General features: G+C 43.8%; 1 protein-coding gene across 4 annotated transcripts in view; it reads right to left on the reverse strand.

Annotated features, from left to right (window-relative positions):
* The window catches only part of Jhy (junctional cadherin complex regulator), a 68,289-nt gene extending 44,798 nt beyond the window's left edge, over positions 1-23,491 (reverse strand). Inside the window, exons 1-2 of one of the 4 annotated variants that reach the window (XM_029481170.2) lie at positions 23,417-23,491; positions 16,240-16,569 (exon numbers count right to left, since the gene is read on the reverse strand). In XM_029481170.2, coding sequence (XP_029337030.1) covers positions 16,240-16,569; positions 23,417-23,451 — 365 coding nt within the window. In that variant the 5' untranslated portion in view covers positions 23,452-23,491. Of the gene's footprint in view, positions 1-16,239; positions 16,570-17,552; positions 17,850-19,372; positions 19,443-19,802; positions 20,514-23,416 lie in introns of those variants that run through there. The other 3 variants (XM_029481171.2, XM_021172289.3, XM_021172288.3) reach the window with 3 other exon arrangements.
* Between the last annotated feature and the right edge of the window lie 864 nt (positions 23,492-24,355).

The following is a 24,355-nucleotide window of genomic DNA, read 5'->3' on the forward strand; positions in this document are numbered from 1 at the left end:
ACTTCAGTATTTGGACAATGGGCCTTTCACCATTTTCATCATTGAGGCAGTTTGTCTCAAATGGGGATTTTGTATTTGGCCCATTTCTCATGGCTGACTAAAGATTGGCAAGAAGACACGTATCTTACAGTGCTCTGCACATGTCTTCATTAGCTTTATACTGGGATTGCATTGTCACTTAACTAAGGTCACAGACAGCAGGGGCTGCAGTATGCCCTCCTTCCCTAATTTCTACCTTAGTACACTGCGGTGCTCTATGGGCAGACAAGTTAAATGCTTCTAGAATAAATAACTGGATCTCCATAAATACTCCAAAGTAAATACAGAAGTTGATATTTATTTTAAAAAGTAGCTACATAATTATAATCTTAACATGAAGCTGCTTCTTGCACTGGGATAAATTAGTGACTGATTTTACGGTTTATCTTATTATATTAAGTTGCCTAAGGTTTAACTGCAGCTGTTTACATGGAGAAGAAAGCTCAGTTATTATCTTTAAGCAAACATGACGTTTTAAAAACAAAAACAAGCAAACACAGGATGTATTCCCATATCCATAGTTCACTGGAAGGAAAAACTGAATTTAAGTTTACACTTTTCTTCAGTAGTTCACAGTTGTTTTAACAGGTGTTTGCTGAGCACTTAACTAAGCTGGGGAGTCGCAGTGTGCTAAGAGCACAGTGTTGTCTTCACACACTGGTGTCCCCACAATTAACACTGTGGAGTGATGCCTGTGCTGATGGGGACCACAGGGGACCTCGAGTGTGTCTCAGGAGGTTTCGGAGAGCTTTGCACAGGAAGTCATGGCCATGACCTAAGGCTGAGAGGACAGCAGGAAAGAGGAGTTAAAGGGACAGGGCAGCTTTCCTTCCCAAGAGCAAATGCTCTGCAGTTGGTGGAGCCTGGGAAGAGGAGAGCTGAGGCTCACAGCTCAAGACGAACCAGAGTTCAGATAGGCAAGGACCTCAGTCAGCTCTGGAAGAGTTTGGGCTTAGCTACATTATATGAGGACTTAATTTCAGAGAGAAGACTGGCCACCAATGAAGAATAGCCAAAGGCATGAGCTGCAGGATGGCCGTACACACACATTCTTTTGAAGACACTTAGAAGAGTCTTCTCAGTTACTGAGCTGGGCGTCACTGGGCTGGAGGGATGACTCATTGGTGAAGGGTACTTGCTGCTCTTCCAGAGGACCTGGAGTTGGGTTTCCAGGACCTACATGGTTTCTCATAGCCACCTGAAACTCCAGTTCCAGGGGACCCATGTTTAATTGTTCCATAATATCTCAAAATCCATCCACCCCCCGCAACCCTGTCATTCTGTTAGCCTAAGATAACTCAGTTCCTGGTATAACTAAGTAACATCAGAAAGATATATATATATATATGTAATAGAGACCCATGTATTGAAGGCTTGGTCTCCAGCTTGTGACAGTACTGAGAGGTGGTGGTGGAACCTTTAGAACATGGGACCTTATGGAAGGAAGCTAACTTCCTTCAAAACCATGCCCTTTGGGCCAGCAGACCTTTGCTCTCTGTGTGTTTCTTGGCCTCCATGGGGGAACAGGCCTCCTCTCAGAGATGCTCTTGTCTTCATATTGCCACAGGCCTAGAGAAACAGGGTCAAGTGCCCATGGAAGTGTGAGCCCCCGAGAGATTGTTGTTCCTCTTACGGTGTTTATCTCAAGCATCTCATCACAGTCATGGAAAGATAACCACAGAGACCTCTGATATTTGAAAGTGTATGCATGTATTCTTATCCTTGAGATAACATTAGGAAAACTGGAGCATGCTTCTGGTCACTGCTCTTAATTAGCCTCAACCAGTGATGGCTGGCAGCCATCTATACATTCACTATGCGTTGTTTCTCTGCATAATTTCTGGTGCCACAGAGTAGTTGGTGAATAATTTTTGGCAGATTATTTTGGCAGGTAATTTTGGCAGATAATTTTGGCAGATTATTTAACGTCTGTGCCCGGCACAGAGAAAGACTGGTGTAAGCACTAGCTCTGGGCGAACATGTCAGTGAGCCTTATAGCCCGGTTTTGCTCACTGCCTACTGCACTCAGTCTCTAGGATACAACATGGTTGTTATGTTCTATGCTTCCTGCTGATGAAGCTCAAGGGATTCTTCTCCCTGCAGGCCTTAAGATATTTCAAGAGCATCAGGCTCTAAGTGGTACCCTGGTGGCCTGAAAGATATAACACCCATTAAAAAAAATCCAGTTTTTCCAGTCACAATTTAGGGAGTGGAATTAAGAAATATCAGTTAATCCACATAAAATATTTTAATCACCACTAAACCGAGATAAGGGAGATACAAGTAAGAGAATTAAATAATTATGTTGTGCCTTCCAGAAAGCCCATAAAGTCAAGGCCCTAGTGGATTTCCTTTCTTTAAGAAATAGCTGCTTGAGCCGGGCGTGGTGGCGCACGCCTTTAATCCCAGCACTCGGGAGGCAGAGGCAGGCGGATTTCTGAGTTCGAGGCCAGCCTGGGCTACAGAGTGAGTTCCAGGACAGCCATGACTACACAGAGAAACCCTGTCTCGAAAAACCAAAAAAAAAAAAAAAAAAAAAAAAAAAAAAGAAATGGCTGCTTGAAAGGCCATCTTGTTCTAAACAGAAACTAGACCAAAAGGAAAGGGCTGGGAACAAACGAGAAGAGACGTTTCTGAGACAGCCTTCAGAGGGAAGCACTAAGGCAGGTGTATTATCTGAAAGTGAAACCGAGACAACCACAGTCCCTAAGAGAGTGAGCGCTAAAAACAGAACACCACCTACCCTGGCAATGGCTGACTCCAAACGTCCCCTTCACCAATTCCAAATGGAAGACATGTTGAAGCTAATGAGGGGCTTTTTTCCCCCCTTTCAAAATCATGTGCATGGAAAATTGTAATGCTTCCCAGAAATAAATCGAGTTGTTGAAACAGAACATGATACTAAAGCACCCTATTGTACCGAGCTTGGGTGCTAAGGAGCCCAATTGTGTTTTGCAGTCTGGGTCAACACACGGGGACAAAATGAGTGTGAAGTGCTCTTTCACAGGCAATCGTCTGCACACAAAACACGCACCTCTTCTCCTCCTCATCCGCTAGGAAGGTCACGCGGACAATGAGAACACAACTCCTTTGTTACCCTTCAGACAACAGATGTCGGGGCTCCTCTTCAGAGCCCCGGGTTAGAAATGGATGCGGAGAGGAGAGGGAGTGGGGCCGGGGGCGTTCAGTGGGGTATTTGCTGCGTTTAATGGACCGTGTTTGAGTCCGTGCTGTGATAACTTCAAACAAAATAAAATCAAATCTCCATTTAATGAAGAGCCTCATACTCAGTTTGTATTCAATCAAAAAATTACTAAAATTAGAGCATGTTTCTAGTTCAATTAACATCCTCTGCACTCAAATAAAATATTCAATAACTGGCCATTTTGCCTGTTGAGGAGGGGAAATAAAAGCAGAGCCCCCGTCCGTTAGCTCTTATTTATTTGCCTCTTTATGTTAAGCAGCCAGTTAGATTGAAACTGCACATATTATTACTGATTTAGGTTTCATTTAATCCTTTGAAACAGAATAATTATTCCCAATTTATATGCCATTAAATCTTTTATGCACACGAGAAGCAAATTCAATTTCTGCTTAAGTGTAGAGTTTGTGATGCTCTTTAGAGGAGCCTCAAAACTGACAGTTGTTTCTGAGGGTTCCTAAGTCCCATTGCACCTTGTTCTTCTTATCAATGGCTTTTAAGGAAACAAAATGGAACAAATCTAAAAACGATCAGAAATTCACTTTTGCAGGAATGAAATAAAATGTTTCCATAGACACACTTAGTGGCGATCCCTGGTAACCCATACATTTTCATTTAGTGGAGGCATTTATTTTACTTAAATAATTAAAGGTTTTAATAGAAAAACAATAGCTTAATGAACTGAAGGTAAAAACCTGTCTACAGAAACACACTAAAATGAAGGGGGCGAATTGTTATTCAGTGAACTTGGCTTACGGCAATAACATCATTTGGATAATTCTGACTCAAATCCCTTTCTTTATTTCAACAATAGATTTGCAGTTTTTTGTTGTTGTTTGGTTGAGACAGGGACTCTCCAAGTAGCCCTAACTGTCATCCTAGCATTCATTCTGTAGAGCAAGCTGGCCTCGAACTCACAGAGATCTGCCTGCCTCTGCCTCCTGGGTGCTGGGATTAAAGGCGTGCGCTGGACTTCAACAACACATTTGTGACTGTTATAACCAGGTATTTGTCCCAAGTTGTTGTTCAGACCCCACTTCAATTCAGGATAATCTGGGAGTAAAGGGAAGTAAATTATCTAAAGTGCTAACACTAGAGACCACAATGTAAGTCTAGCTTCTCACTTTTATTGCCATGACAGTTACGCAGGACAAAGGCTATATCCTCACAAGAACTGCTGTGTTGTTATAGCAGCCTTGAACCCCACCGAGGAAAGGCTTTCTCCTTCTGGTTAAGGGAACGGAGTCTACCGCTGGTCTAGGTATGAACCTAACATTCCAAGCTACTCAAAACGCAAGAGTCAATCCAATTAGGTCAGTCCGTCATCTGGCTAAGGAACCACCACCCCTCAGGGAGGTGGATTCCCTTACTACAAGTCTTGCCTTATTGAGATAATGTACCTTTCCTTCCCAGAAATCTCCATGTCAGTACAGTAACTACAGGTCTGCCAGGATGCTCTGCTAAGTCTGTCTGCATTTCTGAGCCCTGACTCAGAAAGGTGTAATTCCTAACCCTTCTGTTTTTTGGGGTGTTGTTGTTGTTTGTTTGTTTCTTTTTTCACATGTTGGCCCGAGGATAAGTACTTTTTCTCTGGCACTTTGTGCTTCCCCCCTTTTTCTCTGAACCTCCCTCCCATTTGCCCTATTTTCTCCCTGAACCTCTATGTCTAACTCAAAAAGGTGCAATCTTTTTCTCTTATTAGTTTTATTTATGTATTTTTTATTTCATGTGTATGGGTGTTCTGCCTGTATGTATATACATGTAACACTCACACGCAGCGCCTTTGGAGGCCAGAAAGAGGACATCAGTTCCCTTGGGAGTGGAGTTACAGAGACTCAGGTACTGTGTCCACCCTGTGACCCAAACCTCAGATCCTCTGTGACAGCAGCAAGTGCGCTTAATCACTGCGCTCTCTCTCCAGGCCCTCTCCCCATATTGGTTAGTAAGATGGGGCTCTCCCAGATTTCCAGGAATTATGACACAGCACTTGGAGCCAAAGTTTTTTCTCTCTCTGTGAGTGTCGATGACATGACTTGCAGAAATTTTCTATGTAAGTTTCGGGTGCTCTCTTCATTCACCACCACAGTGGCGAAGAGTGGAGAGTTTTTGTTTTGAGATGGGGTTGCTAGCCTTGAATTTCTTATGTAGCTAAGGATGAACTTTGAAAGCGCCTTACTCATACTCCTTAACGCTGGGATTGCAAGTATACACCACCATGCCCAGTTTATGCAGCGCTGGGATTGAACCCAGGGCTTTGTGCATGCTGGGTAAGCTCTCTACCTATTGAGCCGTGTTCCTGGCCCAAGACTTCAACTTTTAAGATTTTTCTGTTCCTCGTACCTCCTTTACAAGTGTACATTTTATATTTTAAATGTGAGATTAATGGTATTAGAATTTGTATTTGATATCATTGGAAAAACAATTGACATGGCTTATACCCCTGTGTGATAGTTTGCATAAGCATGGCCACTGTAGGCTTGTGTGTTTGGATGCTTGCTCTCTCGTTGGTGGAACTGTTTTGTGAAAGATTAAAAAGTATGTAGTCAGGCTGGAGAGATGGCTCAGTGGTTAAGAGCACCGGCTGCTCTTCCAGAGGTCCTGAGTTTAATTCCCAGCAACCACATGGTGGCCCACAACTATCCGTAATGGGATCTGATGCCTCTGAAGACAGCTACAGTAGATTCATATACATAAAATAAATAAATCTTTATTTTAAAAAAAGTATGTAGCTTTGTTGGAGGAAGTATGTTGCTGGGGTGGACTTTGGGGTTTCAAAATCTCATGCCAGGCTCTCTCTCTCTCTCTCTCTCTCTCTCTTTCATGAACTTGTGGGGGTGTAAGCTCTCAGTTATTGTTCCTCTCTGCCAGCACACTTCCCACTCTGATGATCATGGACCCAACCTCTGAAACTGTAAGGAAATCCCCAATTAAATTATTTCTTTTATAAGTTCCCTTGGTCACAGTGTCTCTTCATAGCAATAGGGGAGTAACTAAGACCCCGGGTTCTGCTACTGATCAGTGGTGTAAGCTTGAGCAAGTCGCTTCATTTCTCCAGGCCGTGGCTCCCTGTTGTGTATAACAGGACACTGGCCGACCTGCTAGACTCTGAAGGTCCTAATAATCTGGCACTTTTTGAGTTAGGGTGGGTTTACTGTATAAAACTTCTCAATGTTAGTAAGTTTTGGGAAAACTCATTTCATTTAAATGCAATACACTAAAAAGTATACAAATGAGATTGTAATAGTAAAACTAAAACTGCATTAAACTGGCCTTGATGAAGCACAGTGGGACTCTCAGCACTTAGGAAGTACTCTGTGAGTTCAAAGCCAGACTAAGTTACACAGTGAGACCCTGTCTCAAATGGCCAGACGGTGCCTCAAAGAAAGGTGTCCTGTCCTCCTGACCCATGTGGTAGAAGGAGAAAACCAATCCCCCAAAGTTGTCTTTTGATTTCCATGACTGCACCATAACATCTGTGCTCCCCTACACAAATTAGTTTTCTTTGAAGAAAGGTTGTTGAAAAAATATAGTTATCAAAGTTTTCTATATTTCCCAACTTGCTAGGAATTGGGATCAGATGAGGTATAGGCCATAAACTGAACTAATAGTTTAGTACTTGCTATCATCTTCTTGATAAATGCGAAGAATTATGGGTAATAAATTGTACTTTCTATGTTTTTTTTTTAAACTGGAAGTTACTGACTTGAACAAAAAAACACACCCCAGTTTTGAAATAAATGAGGAAGAAACTTGTATTTGTTTCTGGGGCAACAGTGGAGAGCCTCCATGAACCTTCATGGCTTTAGCATTTCTGGCAGGAGCTTGGCTTTTAATAAATACAATCCATGTTCCCACACACTTTTATATGACAGCCTGCCCATCATGATGGCCCCACTTTTGCTCTGAGGACTGCACAAGAGTTTAACTAAGACATGGTTAGTGAGAAAATAAAAGAATGTAAAGCAAAAACAGCTAGTACCTACAACAGCTAGTACCTACAACAGCTAGTACCTACAACAGCTAGTAACTACAACAGCTAATACCCACAACAGCTAGTACCCACAACAGCTAGTACCTACAACAGCTAGTAACTACAACAGCTAATACCCACAACAGCTAGTACCCACAACAGCTAGTAACTACAACAGCTAGTACCCACAACAGCTAGTAACTACAACAGCTAGTACCCACAACAGCTAGTAACTACAACAGCTAATACCCACAACAGCTAGTACCCACAACAGCTAGTACCCACAACAGCTAGTAACTACAACAGCTAATACCCACAACAGCTAGTATCTACAACAGCTAGTACCCACAACAGCTAGTATCTACAACAGCTAGTACCTACAATAGCTAATACCTACAATAGCTAATACCTACAACAAAAAGCACCACTTTCATATAACCATTTTTACAAAGAAGATTTTAGCTGCTATCCTCCCAAATTGTTTAAGAGTCCTAAAGCCCATGGTACACAGTATCTATAAAGAAGTTGGCCAACCTATTAATGGTCAGTAGAAACTGACATAGATGAGTAACATTGAAAATGAACAGGAATGAAAGTTAATTCCCAGAACCTTCTGGAATGGTCTTTGAAGTTCTAGAACTTTAGAACCAGTCTCGATTGTTTTTCTTACTTTCCCAACTGCTGAAGGAAAATATCCACAACCGTTATAATGGACACTAGTCTAGTCTCAGCTTAAATATTTTCCAAGTGTTCTAGAAAGCAGCTGGAAGGAAGAAAGAAAGGAAAACAGCTGGAGAAATTTGGGGGGGGGGAAACGGGATCTCCTGATATATGATGAAAGAAAGAAAGAAAGAAAGAAAGAAAGTCTTTCTAAGACTTTCTTAACATCCATCCCCCCGCCCCGTGTTTGTTTAGATTCTTCAATACTCCTCTTCAAGCACTAGAATCCAATACTTTTCCTGATTCGTGTATAATTACTAGAAGCAATATGTTTTCAAGTACAAGGAGGGGAGAGGGCTGTATCCTATAATAAAGTTAAAAAAAAGTTGATTATTACAAGTCATTTCCCCATCCATTTCCAACAGTTTTTGAATGTCAGTTAGCTAACAACTGGTTAACTAAACTATAGTGCCTGACTAGGCAGCCAGCCTCCCGCTAATAGCTAATAGTTCACAGTGCATCCTTACACAAAGTCCAACCCCTCCTTTTGGATACTGATACTGTGGTTTCCAGGCGATATGAGAGGAACTGCCATAGAACATTCTGGAAGAAACATAGCTGTGTCCTAAGGGAAGTGGTCAAGAATAAAGGCTAATGTGACCCCTGACCTCAGTACTCAAGGAGAAATAGCACAATACTTATACTTACTCTGAAGATTCAGTATTCTTCAGACAAATGGGTTACTACAAAAGCGTATAATTCTGTACATACATTTAATCTGGCTTCAGTTTAGCCCACCCTGAGAGTGTTCTACTTCAGTCTTTACATTTCTGTTACTAGTGTGTGTGTGTGTGTGTGTGTGTGTGTGTGTGCGCTCGCGCATGCGCACATGTCAGTCAGTGCTGGTTTGGAGGTCAGAGGATAACTTGAAGGAGCTGGTCTTCCATTTCCACCATGTGGGTCCAGAGGAATCAAACTCAGACCCTCAGGCTTGGTCATTGGTGCTTCCACCTGCCAAGCCATCTCAACAGCCCCTCTCTTTAATTTTCTACTACTCAAGTAAAATGCAACTCTTTATCATATCATTCTACAATTGCATATTGCATTTTACTGCATTCCTTTATTGATTTTATGTGCATGAGGGTGCACACGGGGAGGTCAGAGGGCAACTTGTGGGAGTCAGCTCTTTCTTTCTCCTCGATGAGTCCTGGGGATCAAACACAGGTCTCCATGCTTGGCGGTGAGTAAGTACTTGATGGTAAGCCATTTTAGACCCATGATTACATTTTTAGATATTCACAATTAGAGCCTTGGACTGAGTCACTTAGCAGCTTATGGTCTCTGCACAGGCCCTAGAGATTCAGTTTCTTATCCACAAAATAACGGAAACGCTTCAAGACAGGGACTCACATGTGGGGTTCATATGTGTGAAGTCCTGAGTTCACTCCCTAGAACTACAATAAAAACTAATTTTTTAAAATTAAATTAAGCTTACCTAGAGGCTTCAACTAAGATAAAGGAAATAACATATGAAGCTAGTAGTTCTACAAATGGAAAGGGTTGTGTAAGTATTCCTATAAACAAGACCTTATTAAGCACACATGCTAGGTACTGGATGGCTGCTTTCTGATCTTCTTCTTCCTTTTTTTTTTTTTAATGCACAAGACTTCAGAAGGCCTCAGCACTGAAGATGTTATTTCTGACGCCCTTGGCATTACATTGATCTGCTTCTTCGTGAGTGCTAAGTGTCACAAGGCTCGTTCTGGAGTGGGGCTTAAGGGTTATCACATGATGATCCTCTCTCCACTCATGATTCATTCACCACTGTCAACGCTGCTCCAATTTCCATTAAGTAAAGGGTTTCCTCTAATCCATAGACACTGAACTGCGGCTTTGACTTCTGGAGATTCTAGTAACATCAAAACACAGGTGTGGGGCTAAGTGATTTGTCAGGCAGCTTTTAAAACTATTGCTTATAAAAGCGAGAAGAAAGGTTTGTCTTGGTTTAAGGCCAAGGCTTGAACTAATTTTTTTTTTTTTGAACTACAATCCCCAGAATGCCATCTACCTTTGGGAAATGAAAGCCTGCTTCAATTTTATGTTGAGAGCTTGAGATCAATTTATTTGTTTCATGGCTCATAACTACTTAGATTTGAGGGACAGAGCACCTAGGAACTGTGTAACTAACTCGAGGCAGAGAAAGGATCAATATCCAACCATACTCGAATCAAATTTTTGAGACAGTATTTGGATGAGTCCTTCAGTTTGGGAAACTGGTCCTTTTACACCCAGTGAAGGGGGTACTATATTCTAACAAATTCGAAGGATGCAGTCCATTCTAACCCTATCCTGCAGTTTACAGACTATCATTAAACATTACCACAGCAGGGCAATCAGAGGGAAACAGGATTACTTAAGGGTTTCTGTGCCAGGAGATGAAGAACCTAGTGATAGCTTTGACGTTTGGAAGTACAATCCTTTATTTTGAGACTCTGTGTCATAATCAAATGATCCCTTGACAGTTTGAACAAGGTTAAAGTCTGGTGCCTGCTAAGCATGGTATCAAAGGAAGAAACATCAAACAACTGGGGGAAACAGGTGGAGTCTTGTCTTTTTCTTTTTGTCTTAAAAGTCAGACAAGAAAATTTTGTACAAGGCAGAAGGTTTTGGGAGCTGGAGAAATGGGGGCTTAGTCATTGGCTAAGAGCTCTGGCTGCTCTTGCACAGGACCCATGTTAGAGTCCCAGAAGTCACATGGCAGCTCACAACCATCTCTAGCTCCAGTTCCAGGGAACCTGACATCATCTACTGGGGTTCTGTGGGCACTGCACACATTGGAGTACACACATACATGCAGGCAAAACACTCATTGTACCGTCTGGTTTTGTGTGTCAGCTTGACACATTCTGGAGTTATCACAGAAAAAGGAGCTTCAGTTGAGGAAATGCCTCCATGAGATCCAACTGTAAGGCATTTTCTCAATTAGTGTTCAATGGGGGGAGGGCCCATTGTGGGTGGGGCCATCCCTGGGCTGGTAGTCCTGGGTTCTATAAGAGAGTAGGTTGAGCAAGCCAGGGGAGGCAAGCCAGTAAAGAACATCCCTCCATGGCCTCTGCATCAGCTCCTGCTTCCTGACCTGCTTGAGTTCCAGTCCTGACTTCCTTTGGTGATGAACAGCATTGTGGAAGTGTGAGCTTAATAAACCCTTTCTTCTCCAACTTGCTTCTTGGTCATGATGTTTTGTGTAGGAATAGAAACCCTGACTAAGATATTCATACACATAAAAAATGAAAAAACAAAAACAAAAAGACTTCCTTTATGATGCCCTCATTTCTATAAGTGAAACCATTTCCTATCTTGAAGAGAACAGATCTCCCACATCAGAGCCAGGATAAGAAAAACATAGAGCATCAAGTCAGACTGCATGAATGGTCTGCTCCAGTACCCACTAGCTACAAGTGGGCATTGAGGCAACTTCATGAAGCCCCCGTGGCAACCTTCAGGATGGGCTGACTATAATATCTACCTCCCAGGACTGCCATTAGACTACACAAGGTCACATATATCCAGCGTGTAGTATAATTATGGACTCACAAGAGAAGTTCTATACATGGCAACTGTTATTGCCCTTCATTTGTAGCTCCCTTTGTTCTTCAACCTCTGTAGCTAATCTGTCACCAAGCTCTATTCTTTCATTTACACACATGCATATAGATGTAATGTATATATTATGTATGTATATGAAAGAATACATATTATATATTTCAGTTAAAACATTGTTTTAAAAAAAGTCAACTGGGACGCTAGTGTCTACCCAGGGTGTTAGACAATCACACAATAACACTTCTAGGTACTGGAATACTGTGTGTAGCATGAGACAAGTCCATAATCACAAGTACAAAATATATGTTTTGTTAAGTGAAGCTAATCAGGCATTGAAGAGTATGTCTAAATTGATCTATTTTGGCTAAAAACATATAAGTCCCAAGGGACTAGCAGTTAAACTTTACCAAAAACAGAATGTTAGAACCTCTCAGAAGTTTAAAGTGTCTCGGCAACTGTGAGGTCTGCAAAGCTGCAGGCACTGGGCATCTGTTCCTCCTTCTAAGATTCGGTACTTCTGCATACATACACCCTAACGGAACTCACATCTCCAACAAGCCACAGAAGGATGCACACAGACACTTGTGGGAAACAAGAACTGGAGCAGCCTAAATATAGCCATCAGTAGACAGGGTGGTTAATGCCATTTGTCAGTGCCACAGGAACTAGAATCAAGTAGGAGACATGCCTCTGGGTGTACTTGTGACCCTACCCGCTGGACAAATAAGGAGAGCGAGCTGAGAGGTAGTCTTACCCTGCTGGGCTTCCTGACCACAAGATGAGTGTCTGAAACTCCTGCTGCCTTGAGGGACTGTATCCTTGGAACTGTGAGCCAGAACACACCCTTCCTTCCTTGGGGTGCTTCTTGTCCAGTGTTTGATCACAGCACTGAGAGAAGTCAGTTACAGTAGGAAGTGGGCAAGCTGCCCTTCTGCACAATGTCACTTGTTTATAAGATAAGCCAAGACATAACAGGAAAATGTCAAAAATGTAATGTTGACTGAACAAAATAGGGATGTTGTATATGTATGTGCATACATCATCAGTGATTATACGCACCCATGAACAAGTGAAAGAATGTTACAAAGGGTGTACAACCACATCAGTATGTTTTCATCATTTCTGAGGAGGAACATGGAGAAATTATATGAAAAGGGCACAAGGAAGCTAGTTTTTGTTTTCTTCTTAATCATGTGTATATCTGTGTATCTCTGTCCAGGTGTGTGCAGTTGAATGCAGGTTCCTGCAGAGGCCAGAGGTCAGGTTCCCTAGAGCTAGAGTTATAGGCAGCTGTGAGCTGTCTGTTGTGACTGCTGGGAACCAAATTTGGGTCCTCTGAAAGAGCAGTACAGACTCTCAACCATTGAGCCATCCCTCTAGCCCCAACAAAGAAATGATTAGATGATATTTATGATTGTGACTTTAAAATAACCCAATATAAATACAATTTGTGTTATTATTCCCTTCTAATTTTTAATAGGATAGACTATTTTTTTCAAAATTAAAAAGCATTTAGGTGTGTATCTGGCTCAATGGCAGAGTGCTTGTCTAGTGTGCCCAAGGCTCTGAGTTTGATCCACAGTAACAAAAAACAATAAAACATGGCATTAATAGCAAAAGAAAAACATGCCTTCAAACCACTATGACCTTTGACAAATGATCTCTTCTCTGTTAGCCTTGTTTCTACCAACTTTAATGTAGTAACTACAGCCTGTCCCTGTAGAATTACAATGAAGAAGTGAGAAAAGGAAAAAAAGAAAGGGGCCTTTAAAAATGTCCACAGGAATACCAAATGGCAGAGAAGCACCTGAAAAAATGTTCAACATCCTTAATCATCAGGGAAATGCAAATCAAAACAACCCTGAGATTCCACCTCACACCAGTCAGAATGGCTAAGATCAAAAATTCAGGTGACAGCAGATGCTGGCGAGGATGTGGAGAAAGAGGAACACTCCTCCACTGTTGGTGGGATTGCAAGCTTGTACAACCACTCTGGAAATCAGTCTGGCGGTTCCTCAGAAAATTGGACATAGTACTACCGGAGGATCCAGCAATACCTCTCCTGGGCATATATCCAGAAGATGTCCAAACCGGTAAGAAGGACACATGTTCCACTATGTTCATAGCAGCCTTATTTATAATAGCCAGAAGCTGGAAAGAACCCAGATGCCCCTCAACAGAGGAATGGATACAGAAAATATGGTACATTTACACAATGGAGTACTACTCAGCTATTAAAAAGAATGAATTTATGAAATTCCTAGCCAAATGGATGGACCTGGAGGGCATCATCTTGAGTGAGGTAACCCAATCACAAAGGAACTCACACAATATGTATTCACTGATAAGTGGATATTAGCCCAAAACTTAGGATACCCAAGATATAAGATACAATTTGCTAAACGCATGAAACTCAAGAAGAATGAAGACCAAAGTGTGGACACTGTGCCCCTTCTTAGAATTGGGAACAAAACACCCATGGAAGGAGTTACAGAGACAAATTTTGGAGCTGTGATGAAAGGATGGACCATCTAGAGACTGCCATATCCAGGGATCCATCCCATAATCAGCTTCCAAACGCTGACACCATTGCATACACTAGCAAGATTTTGCTGAAAGGACCCAAATATAGCTGTCTCTTGTGAGACTATGCCGGGGCCTAGCAAACACAGGAGTGGATGTTCACAGTCAGCTATTGGATGTATCACAGGGCTCCCAATGGAGAAGCTAGAGAAAGTACCCAAGGAGCTAAAGGGATCTGCAACCCTATTGTTGGAACAACATGATGTACTAACCAGTACCCCGGAGCTCTTGTCTCTAGCTGCATATGTATCGAAAGATGGCCTAGTCGGCCATCACTGGAAAGAGAGGCCCATTGGATTTGCCAACTTTATATGCCCCAGTACAGGGGAATGCCAGGGCCAAAAGAATGGGAATGGGTGGGTAGGGAAGTGGGGGGGCGTATGGGGGACTTTTGGGATAGCATTGGAAATGTAATTGAGGAAAATACGTAATAAAAAAACAAAACAAACCAAAAAATGTCCACAGTATTGATACTGTTGTAGTCATCATTGCTGGCCAGCTGTTTCTTTGTCCATAGTTGGTAGTACTCATTCTCTAACTTGAGGGCACAGCTTCCAGAAGCTTTGCTTTGTCACGCTGTCCCCTCTGCCCTCTCCCAGTTGGCTCAACCAGTCTGTTCAGCTAAAGCCACCCTAAACTCTCCTCTGCCTTCAGCCTTCCAATGACAGCATTTATCATCTTTTCTTTTCTCCCCCCCCCCTTTATTTTTGGTGAGCATTTATGTGTTCATTTCTCTTTGCTTTTTTTTTTTTTTTTTTTTGGTTTTTCGAGACAGGGTTTCTCTGTATAGCTCTGGCTGTCCTGGAACTCACTTTGTAGACCAGGCTGGCCTCGAACTCAGAAATCGGCCTGCCTCTGCCTCCTGAGTGCTGGGATTAAAGGCTTGCGCCACCAGGCCAGGCTCTCTTTGCTTTTTTTAAATTAGGTATTTTCTTTATTTACATTTCAAATGTTATCCCCTTCCCTAGCTTCCCCTCTGAAAATCCCCCATCCCATCCCCCCTCCTCCTGCTCCCCAAACCACCCACTCCCATTCCCAGTCCTGGCATTCCCTTATACTGGGGCATAGAACCATCACAGGACCTAGGGCCTCTCCTCCCATTGATGACCAACTAGGCCATCCTCATCTACATATACAGCTAGAGCCACGAGTCCCACCATGTGCTTTCTTTGATTGGTGGTTTAGTTCCAAGGAGCTCTAGGAGTACTGATTAGTTCATATTGTTCCTCCTATGGGGTTTCAGACCCCTTCAGCTCCCTGGGTACTTTCTCTAGCTCCTTCATTGGGGACCTTGTGCTCCGTCCAATAGATGATTGTGAGCATCCACTTCTGTGTTTGCCAGGCACTGGCAGAGCCTCTCAGGAGACAGCTATATCAGGCCCCTGTCAGCAGGCTTTTGCTGGCATCTTCCATAGTGTCTGGGTTTGGTGGTTGTTTATGGGATGAATCCCCAAGTGGGGCAGTCTCTGGATGGTCAGCGTTTATCATTTCTACTGAAGTTCTGAGACTCCCTAACGTGCAGACATGTTTCTTTTACCTTGATATCTCCAGTGAAATGAAGGAGAGGAAGGAGGACTGGGTGTTAATTTTTACTCTTAGAGACCTCACTATGACTCCCTGGACAAGTTCTTTAAGATGTGAAATGTGCCCCCTATAGGCTTGTGGTTCTATTTTGGGAGCCCTTGCAAATGTGGTCTAGTGAGGAGAAGCAGCAGGTCTTTGCAAGCCAGACCACTTCAGGGTCCATTGGACTTGGCTTCCTGTTTGTGCTATGCATGAAGCTGCAGCTGCAGCTTCCTCCATCATAGACCAAGTCTCCTCAGCTTCCATGTCTTCTGCACCATGGCAGACTGTACCCTCAGAACCATGGGCATAAATGCATTGCCCCCACCTCTGTCTTGTTGTCACAGCCACAAGAAGACTAAGACAGATGGTTATATCTGATGACCTACCAAAGTGTCTTCTGGTCCTTAAAGCATGTTCTTGACGCTCCTACACCCAGTCAATAATGACTGTATTGGTAAATTAAAGAAGAGGAGGAAGAGAGGAAAATATGCTGAAATTGGGGAGCCACACTGCCCTTGGTTGCTGGGAGATCTGCTTTTGCACAGTGATCATTAAGACATCCATCCTTTCTCACCTAGCAAGGTACCAGGAATTATTTCACAAGCCAGCTCCTTACCTGTGATTCACACCAGCATCACGAGCACTTAGGTCTTCCCTGTTAGTGTTGTGGGCTGCTTTTCTCTTCACTGCCTCTTCTGTCTCACTTGGGCTGTCCTCCTCCAAGCTGTCAGGCTCCATATCTTTGTCCTGGATTTGGTCCTTAATATCAGACCAGGACTTAGCCTCTTGAGGGAGGCTTTCTGAATCCGATTCTAAGGAGTCTTTTGAAATCAGGTTTAATAAGTCTTCTTTCTTAAAGAGTCTGCCCGAAGGCGGGATCCTCAAGTTGGTGTGATGGACGGGAGACTGGCTAGAGAGCTTGGGAACAGGTTTATATTTATTCATCCTGAAAAATAGAAACATGAACAGGAACACTCTTGTTAATAGAAGCAGTTAGCTGATATTTATAATTGTGGCTCTCCAAAGCATTGCTTAAAAAAATTTATGTTACTCTGCGGCTACTGAAATCATAATGGCGATGTTTATCAAAAATGTCAATGAGCAAGAGAACCTTGTCATATTATCTGCAGGCTTTTGAATGCACCCTTTTGAGTGTATGAGCAAGGAAGGCCTATTGGAAAAATGATTGTTTTTCTCTCTGCAGAAACACATCTGATTTAGGGCTCATAAGCAGCCTGAGCAATCGAATGAGGTTTTATTGAGGAAATCAAATGGCTGCTTGAAAGCCGATTCTGTTTCCAGCTTCTAAGGGCTTCTTACAAACAAGCCGGAACAAAGCCAAACAGTTAATTGTGAGCAGTGCTTTTTGGTGGCTTTATTTCAAATGCTCAGGGCAAGTGTGTGCGTGTGTGTGTGTGTGTGTGTGTGTGTGTACATCTTGTTCAGCAGCAGCCACAGATGCACTCAGACAGGTTCATGGCTTACCATTTACAAAGTAAAGGAGAGAAAAGCATGGCTGCCCCACTGGAACTGTAATATGCAGACTGTTTCTTTCCTAGACCGATATAAGCAGGCTCCAGCATTTAGAAAAGGCTTTTGCTATCCAGGATGCTGATAGAGAGGAGTGTACAACCAGGTGCCCATTATATGGAGATCAACCTCAGCTCAGGGTTAAACAACAACCATGTGACAATAACGGTTTAAAATGCTCAGTAAACAAGGTGTGTTGGTGAATGCTGGTAAGCTAAGCACTTCAGAGGGGGAAGGAGGAAGACCAGGCATTGGAGGGAGGCCAGTTTGGGCTGCATGAGACCTTATCTAAAAAAAACAAAACAAAACAAAACAAAAAAACAAAACTGAAACTGTTTAACAAAAGGTCTGTGAATCCTGTCTCAGAGTGACTCAAAGCAGAGGCTAGATGTCACCTACCTGGAATAGGTGCTACTCTTGAGTAGGGGAGGCTGGCCTGCATTTCAGCTAGGAGTCGAGGTGTCCCTTGTAAAGTATGTAGGAGTGTGATTCCAAGGGAACTCTCATGGTCTCCAGGGGCTCCTCTAGTGACCCATGAGATGGTTTACAGAACAAGTGCTCTGAATCAGCACAGGATGGGAAGGTGATTGCTTTCCAACGCTACCCAGGGTTTCTCTTTCGGTTTATTTTCTCTCTCACTGCCTTTATGCTGTAGTGTGTGTGTGTGTGTGTGTGTGTGTGTGTGTGTGTGTGTGTGTGAGAGAGAGAGAGAGAGAGAGAGAGAGAGAGAGAGAGAGAGAGAGAGAGAGCGAGCTTTACCATTGGAGGCTATGCTCAAATTTGTTTTGACTGGCTTGCTCATGTTCTTTTGACAAATCCAGTTTTTAATTAAAAATACCTTGACCCGATTCCTGTTCCTTGAATTATTATTATATTGACCTTGTTGCTAGGGTTTCCAAGGACACAGTCTGCTCCTTGGATGAAAGCACCTTTACAAACATGACAGACAAAGGGTAGTGCTCATACTTAAACAAACATGAGCCAGTCTCTGCTGAACTCCAAGCTCCCTTAGTAGACCAATATATCATTGCCTAATTTTCAGTTAGTTTGCCTGCAATCAGTCTCTGGTTTAGTATACACATTGCGCTCTGCCACATTTTAATACCAATTTCCTTTTGCAGGATGATTTTTAGAAAGCAGCAAGCATGAAAACATTTAAAATCTAAATCTCTATAAACACCAGCTTTGTTATTTAAAAGCTAACTGTACTTGGAGTCTTGAAAAATAAGCTGTAAAAAAAAAAACTGAAAAAACAGGGAATGGGCTGTAGCTCACTGCTAGCACATTTATGATGAATGGGGTTTAATCTACAACTCCAGCAAATCGAGGGTGGGGGTGGGGTGGGTGGGGTGGGGTGAGGTGATGTTGGGGAGGGAATCTCAGTTCATTTAGAACTGTTTTTCATACAATAATTACAATCTTTCATTCTGTCTTTTCTTAAAGGAGAACCCAGGATTTCTTCGTAGTAATAAAGTAGTGTTAATAATGTAGTTGTTGAGAGAGTAGAATTTGTGAAGAATGTGAAAGAACAGAGCGAAATATTCCCCCAAATTGGGGTTTCTGTGGCGGCCTGACCTTAAGGGGGCTAGGGGGAGGAAGAGAGTTATAAAAAAAGAGCTGATTACTCGAATAAATTTAGTAAGTGGGCTATATTTCACGAGTAACTAACTCTCTAGTGATGCTCCGAACCAAAAGAAAAAAAAAGAAAGAAAGAAAGAAAACAACGGTTGGGCCTTAGCGATTCCTGACCAATCCACTTCTTAGTAAACAAGGAAGGCATGGGGCAAGTTCTCTAGGGACTGAGAAACCACCAATTCTCCTGGATTCTGCTAAGGTCTTCTGTCTCTGCCACTGGTTGGGGTCAAATCCGCTAGGGCAGGGAACAAGGAGGCCCATTTAGGATGAACAGTGGATCCAAAGTTGCCCTTTTTGGAACAGGTTGGGTACTGCCCCATGGGGATCGCAGGGTTTTCGCCCGTTGTCTCTTTCTAAGGGTCAGGAAAGCTGCAGGGGGCGTTTGAAGGTCCTTAGGTGGCGGGTTGGAGACCGGGACAAGGGGCTGGGGATAAGGCTGCCCGGCCTGGGGGGTCGCAGCCCTGTCTGGGCGCGGTCCTTCCTCCCAGACCACAGACTGTGCCGGCTCCCTCGCGCCCACCCCGGAGTTCTCCGTACAGCCCGCCCGCGCGGCCCCTTCCCACCCGCCGGGAACCGCCCGTCACCTGCCGGCACCGCTGGGCAGCCGCGCCCCTGGCCCCCGCAACCTCCGCAGCCCCGGCTCCCCCGGCGGCTCCCGCCCCGCCCGCCGCTGCCTGGAGACCGTGGCCAACACCGCTCGCTCGCTCGGGGCCGCGGGCCCAGCGCTCCTCAGATCAGCGGCGGCGCGGGGGACCCCGGCTCGGGATGTTCAGGTCTTGCCACCCCAACTCTGCGGAGGAGGAAAAAAGCAGGGAGAGAGCCCAGCATCAGTGATGCTGCTGGGGTAGGAGAAAGGAGCCAGTTAGTGAATGGAAGGGAGGCAAGAAGAGACAAGGAGAGGACGGAGGGAAGAAAACAAGTGGCCAGTAAGCATTTGCCCTTTATTGGAAAGGAACTTAATTCGTTAATAATCAGAAGAGGGGAAATTAAAGCCACGCAGGCGAACACACTCACCACACAGTCATCTTAGGGCGAAAAGTTGGCCATGTGTTGGTGATGCCACCTAGGAGTCTCAGCACTCAGAGGGAGTGGCTGAAGGATCTGTACTGTGAAATCCTGCCCTCAAAGAGCCAAAACACCCGTAGGAACAGAGAGTAGAGAAACACGCCTGCTCCAAGGGCCAAGTGTATAAAAGACATAAGGATGAAGGACTCTCGGGTGTGTGAACTGGCAGCATTTTGGATTTGACATTGTCTGGGCTGTGCAGGCACCCCTTAGTTCCTAGTGACTCAGCTTTAGACATTCACCCAAAGGAAGAATGTGTTTTTATGCATCTTGATAGCATGAATCTGAAATGTCCTACTCAGGTTCTTGGATTTGAACACCTGGTTCCCAAGCTGGTGGTGGTTTTTGTATGGTTGGGAGTCTGGTTTGTAGATGGGTCACTGGGCCTGGCCTTTGAGGCTTAGAGCCTATTGCTGAGTTCTCCTCTTTCCAGTGGATCCAGGATGTAAAGGGCTTGTGCCATGCCGGTCCCTTAGATTTGGCCATGCCTTCTTCACCTTGATGGACTGAAACCTTAAGCCTAAATGAGCGTCTCTTCTTACTGTCGGGCATTTTGTCACAGCTTTGAGGAAAATATCTCATACGGCATCCAAGCTGGAGAATGTGGGAACATAAAAATTAAAGACGAGTTTACTAAAAATTTCCTGGGTTTGTAGGCGTGCACACACAGCAAAGCTAAAACTTAAAAAAAAAAAAAAAAGGCCAAGAGGCCAAGTAGACTAGAAATTTATGTAAGATTAGGATTTGATCAGCTGCAGAAGGTATGGGGAACAGTGCTTTTGATACAATATTTCTTGACTTTAGTGGCTGGTGCTCCTTTTAAATACTTCTTTAAGACACACATTTATAGTGTGTAGGATGCCTCACTGTCAAAAAATATTTTCAAAGACAAAGAAAGGACATGGTGGACATTATAGTCCCATTAAAGACACAAGTGAATCTAAATAGCTTACTACCTTCCAAGTAGCAAGCTATCTACAGACCCATTGCTTCACTGATAACAGAAGACAGGAAATTGGAGAACAACCTCATACCTAATGTCACCACCTTTCAAACTCGTTATTATAGCTGATTTTCTGCCTTTGCTTTGACAGCAGGGACCTTTCCTATACATGCACAGTAAGACCCTGTCCACTGACAAAATTAAAACGAGCTATCTGAAGAGTTTGTGTTATTCTGCCCACTCCGCTGCACAACTTATAATTACAGGAGCTCCAAACATGCAGAGGAAAGAAACCCACGCTAAAATATTCATTCTCCAAGGCAGATTCTGGTGTGCGTGTGCGTGTGTGTGTGTGTGTGTGTGTGTGTGTGTGCGCGCTCGTGTGCGCACATGCGCGAGTGCTATTCCTAGGAATCAAGTGAGAACCATTCACACCTGCCCACCCTCTCAGCCACTGGTCAGCGTAGGTCGCTGCTGTGATTCTTCAGGTCCTTCAGTTGCTTTCTGCATCACCTGGAGAATGTTCCTTCTGGCTTTCTTTCTGCAAGTCAGGGACCTTGTGGGAGTCACAAGTGCTGAGATCCAGCAGTTATTGGAAGAGACACCCCACCCTCTTAACACAGGACCCCTGAGCTTGGCCCACCTCCCCCCTCTGTAGCAGCTATCCTGCTTACTCTTTGGTGTAACTAAAGGAATGAGGAAGGTTGAAATAGGAAGTACCAATGACAGGCTGTACCGGGAGGTCAAAATGGCACCTGTTGTTCTAATGGAGATAATTTAATATGAAGATATATTACGGAGAGTTGAGAAGGAGAGACACTTCTCATGGGTTCAGTGACCATAGGAAGTATCTCTGGCCTTTATGGCTGGAGGAGCCCAGGGATGAACCTGAAATCATTATCCTTGAGAAGCCAGGAGCAGGGCTGCTTGGAATGAGGATCCAGGCCTCTGGGGGATGAGGAAGGACTAACAGAGCTGGCTCTGGGAGGGGCAGAATGGGAATCAGGTGCTGCTACTGAAGCATGCTGGGCTCCACGAGGATGGAGAGGCTCGGTCAAAGGGTCTCGGAGGAAACAGTAAGAAAGCAGAGCATCGGTCCCTGTTCCTCCTTCACCATGACCACCACCAGGCAAGCCAGCAAGAGCCTGCTGGGAAAGGGACAGTTATGGTTTGCCTAGTGATCACAGTGTGTGAGTCGTGTGTGTGTGTGTGTGTGCAGTATTTGTGGGTGATTATGTCTGTGACTGCAAGAACTGAGGAGGAAAGAGGCAATAGATTTCTCCTGGAGTCAGAGTTACAGATGGCTGTGAGTTCTTGGATGTGGGAGCTGGGAACAGAACTCCAGTCCTCTGTGAAAGCAACATGCACTCCTAATGGCTGAGCCAGCATCCCTCCAGCCCTGAACTTTCCTGTCTTAAAAAAAAACAAACAAGGGCTGGCAAGATGGCTCAGCGGGTAAGAGCACTGACTGCCATTCAGAAGGTCCTAAGTTCAAATCCCAGCAACCACTTGGTGGTTGAACCACCCATAATGAGATCTGATGCCCTCTTCTGATGCACCTGAAGACAGCTGCAGTGTACTTATGTATAATAATAAACAAATCTTTGGGCCAGAACAAACGGGGTTGACCGGAGTGAGCAGAGGTACTAAAAATTCAATTCCAACAACCACATGAAAGCTCACAACCATCTGTACAGCTATACTGTACTCATATACATAAAATAAATAAATCTTAAACAAACAAACAAAAAGTTGGGCAGTGGTGGCGCACGCCTTTAATTCCAGCACTCGGGAGGCAGAGACAGGCGGATTTCTGAGTTCGAGGCCAGCCTGGTCTACAGAGTGAGTTCCAGGACAGCCAGGGCTGTTACACAGAGAAACCCTGTCTTGAAAAAAAAAAAAAAAAAACCCAAAACCAAAACCAAACAAGACCTATTGTTTCACAGAGCTGAAAGACCCTTGGCAGAATTATTTTCTCTTTTTAAATATTTTCTCTTCTTAAATATGAATACCGTTGTTCAGGTGTTTCCCCGAATTTAGGCTTTTCTAGAAATTAAGTAGGATGGCTTTAAAAGACAAACCCGTAAGTTGTGCACTGCATTTGGGATGATTACAAGTCATTGCTTCCTCTGAGTAGGCTTGAGGGGGAGGAGACAAGATGGGGAAAATTAACATATTCCAGCCCTGATAACAGACCTGCTCATGAGCGCATTACAGGAAGGAAGAGGCTGTCTTCTCCCTCAGAAGGTTCAGGATGGGGTTTAAAAAAAAAAAAACCAACCCACCGCGTTTCATCTAGATCAAACTCCCTTTATGAATATAGCAAATTGCCATGACTTCAGCCGGAGGAAGTGATGGGAGATTATGTTGTTGGGTTAAATTAGTGGGCTCATTAATGGTCAGCAGTTCAAACCACCTTCTTCATCTACAGGGAGTCTCGTGACTTCAGGATGCTCAGCCTGTTGGGTGGTTGTCATTTTCTCTGTTATTTTCACCTAATAACTGATGGTATGGGTGATGTGTGGAGCCAGAATCTATCTATCTATCTATCTATCTATCTATCTATCTATCTATCTACTTACTTATTTAGGGCAGTAGAATGAGCATTCTTTTGACTTACTTCATGAAAGGCAGCATGGAGCAGGATCTGTCCATTCTTCTCTGACTCCATCTTGCAATGAATGAGAGGTCAAGAGCAGGAAACAGCCTCTTCTGTAGGAAGAAGGACAGCATCTTGCCTTGGGCTAAGGTCCTATTCCCAGGTGTCTTATTCACTGGTTACATTTGTCTCTGCTTGACTGTGTCTGTGTCATTATAGTTCCACCAGTAGAGTGGATGACGTGGGACAGTCTTCCAGGATAGTGGCTTCACAAACCAACCTGCTCTAGGACTTAAAGCTGCTCCATTAGGGAATTAACTGCAGAGCCAACTCATCTGGCTTGAGTAACTGTTGGGTCTCAATGTTCTGACACAGCAACTCAAGACCAGTGAGAACACAACATTTCCCCTTCTCCTCCCTATTATGTCCTCTCATAGTAGTCTGGCCCTTGAAGGGTTAATGGTGGCTCCAAGCATCATCTGCAATTACACTTTTCAAGAAGGATGTTTTGAGTCCGAAGGCCTCTTTGATCACTAAGTGTTTTCTGTGTCAGGCACGAGACAGGAACTTTGTACATTGGAGGCCATCTTGGGCCATGTGGCAAGATCCTGTCTCAAATATGTAAATAGCCAGACAGTGGTGGTGCACACCTTTAATCCCAGCACTCGGAGGCAGAGGCAGGCAGATCTCTGAGTTCCAGGCCAGCCTGGTCTACAGATCTAGTTTCAGGACAGCCAGGGCTGCACAAAGAAATCTCGTCACAAAACAACAATGATGACGATGACAACAACAACCTTCTGAAATATGTTAATAAACAAAAATATATTCCAGAAATCTATCAAGAACAGTGTTGTTTTACGGCATTGCATTTTTGCCACATTTATTCTACACCCACGGATGTAACAAATCTTAGGTGTAAAAACAGGTTGCCTCTGTGCTGAGCGTGGACAGACAGCTCTT

This window comes from Mus caroli, unplaced genomic scaffold, assembly GCF_978045245.1.
Source record: "Mus caroli unplaced genomic scaffold, Mus_caroli_1 scaffold_11, whole genome shotgun sequence".
NCBI lineage: Eukaryota > Metazoa > Chordata > Mammalia > Rodentia > Muridae > Mus > Mus caroli.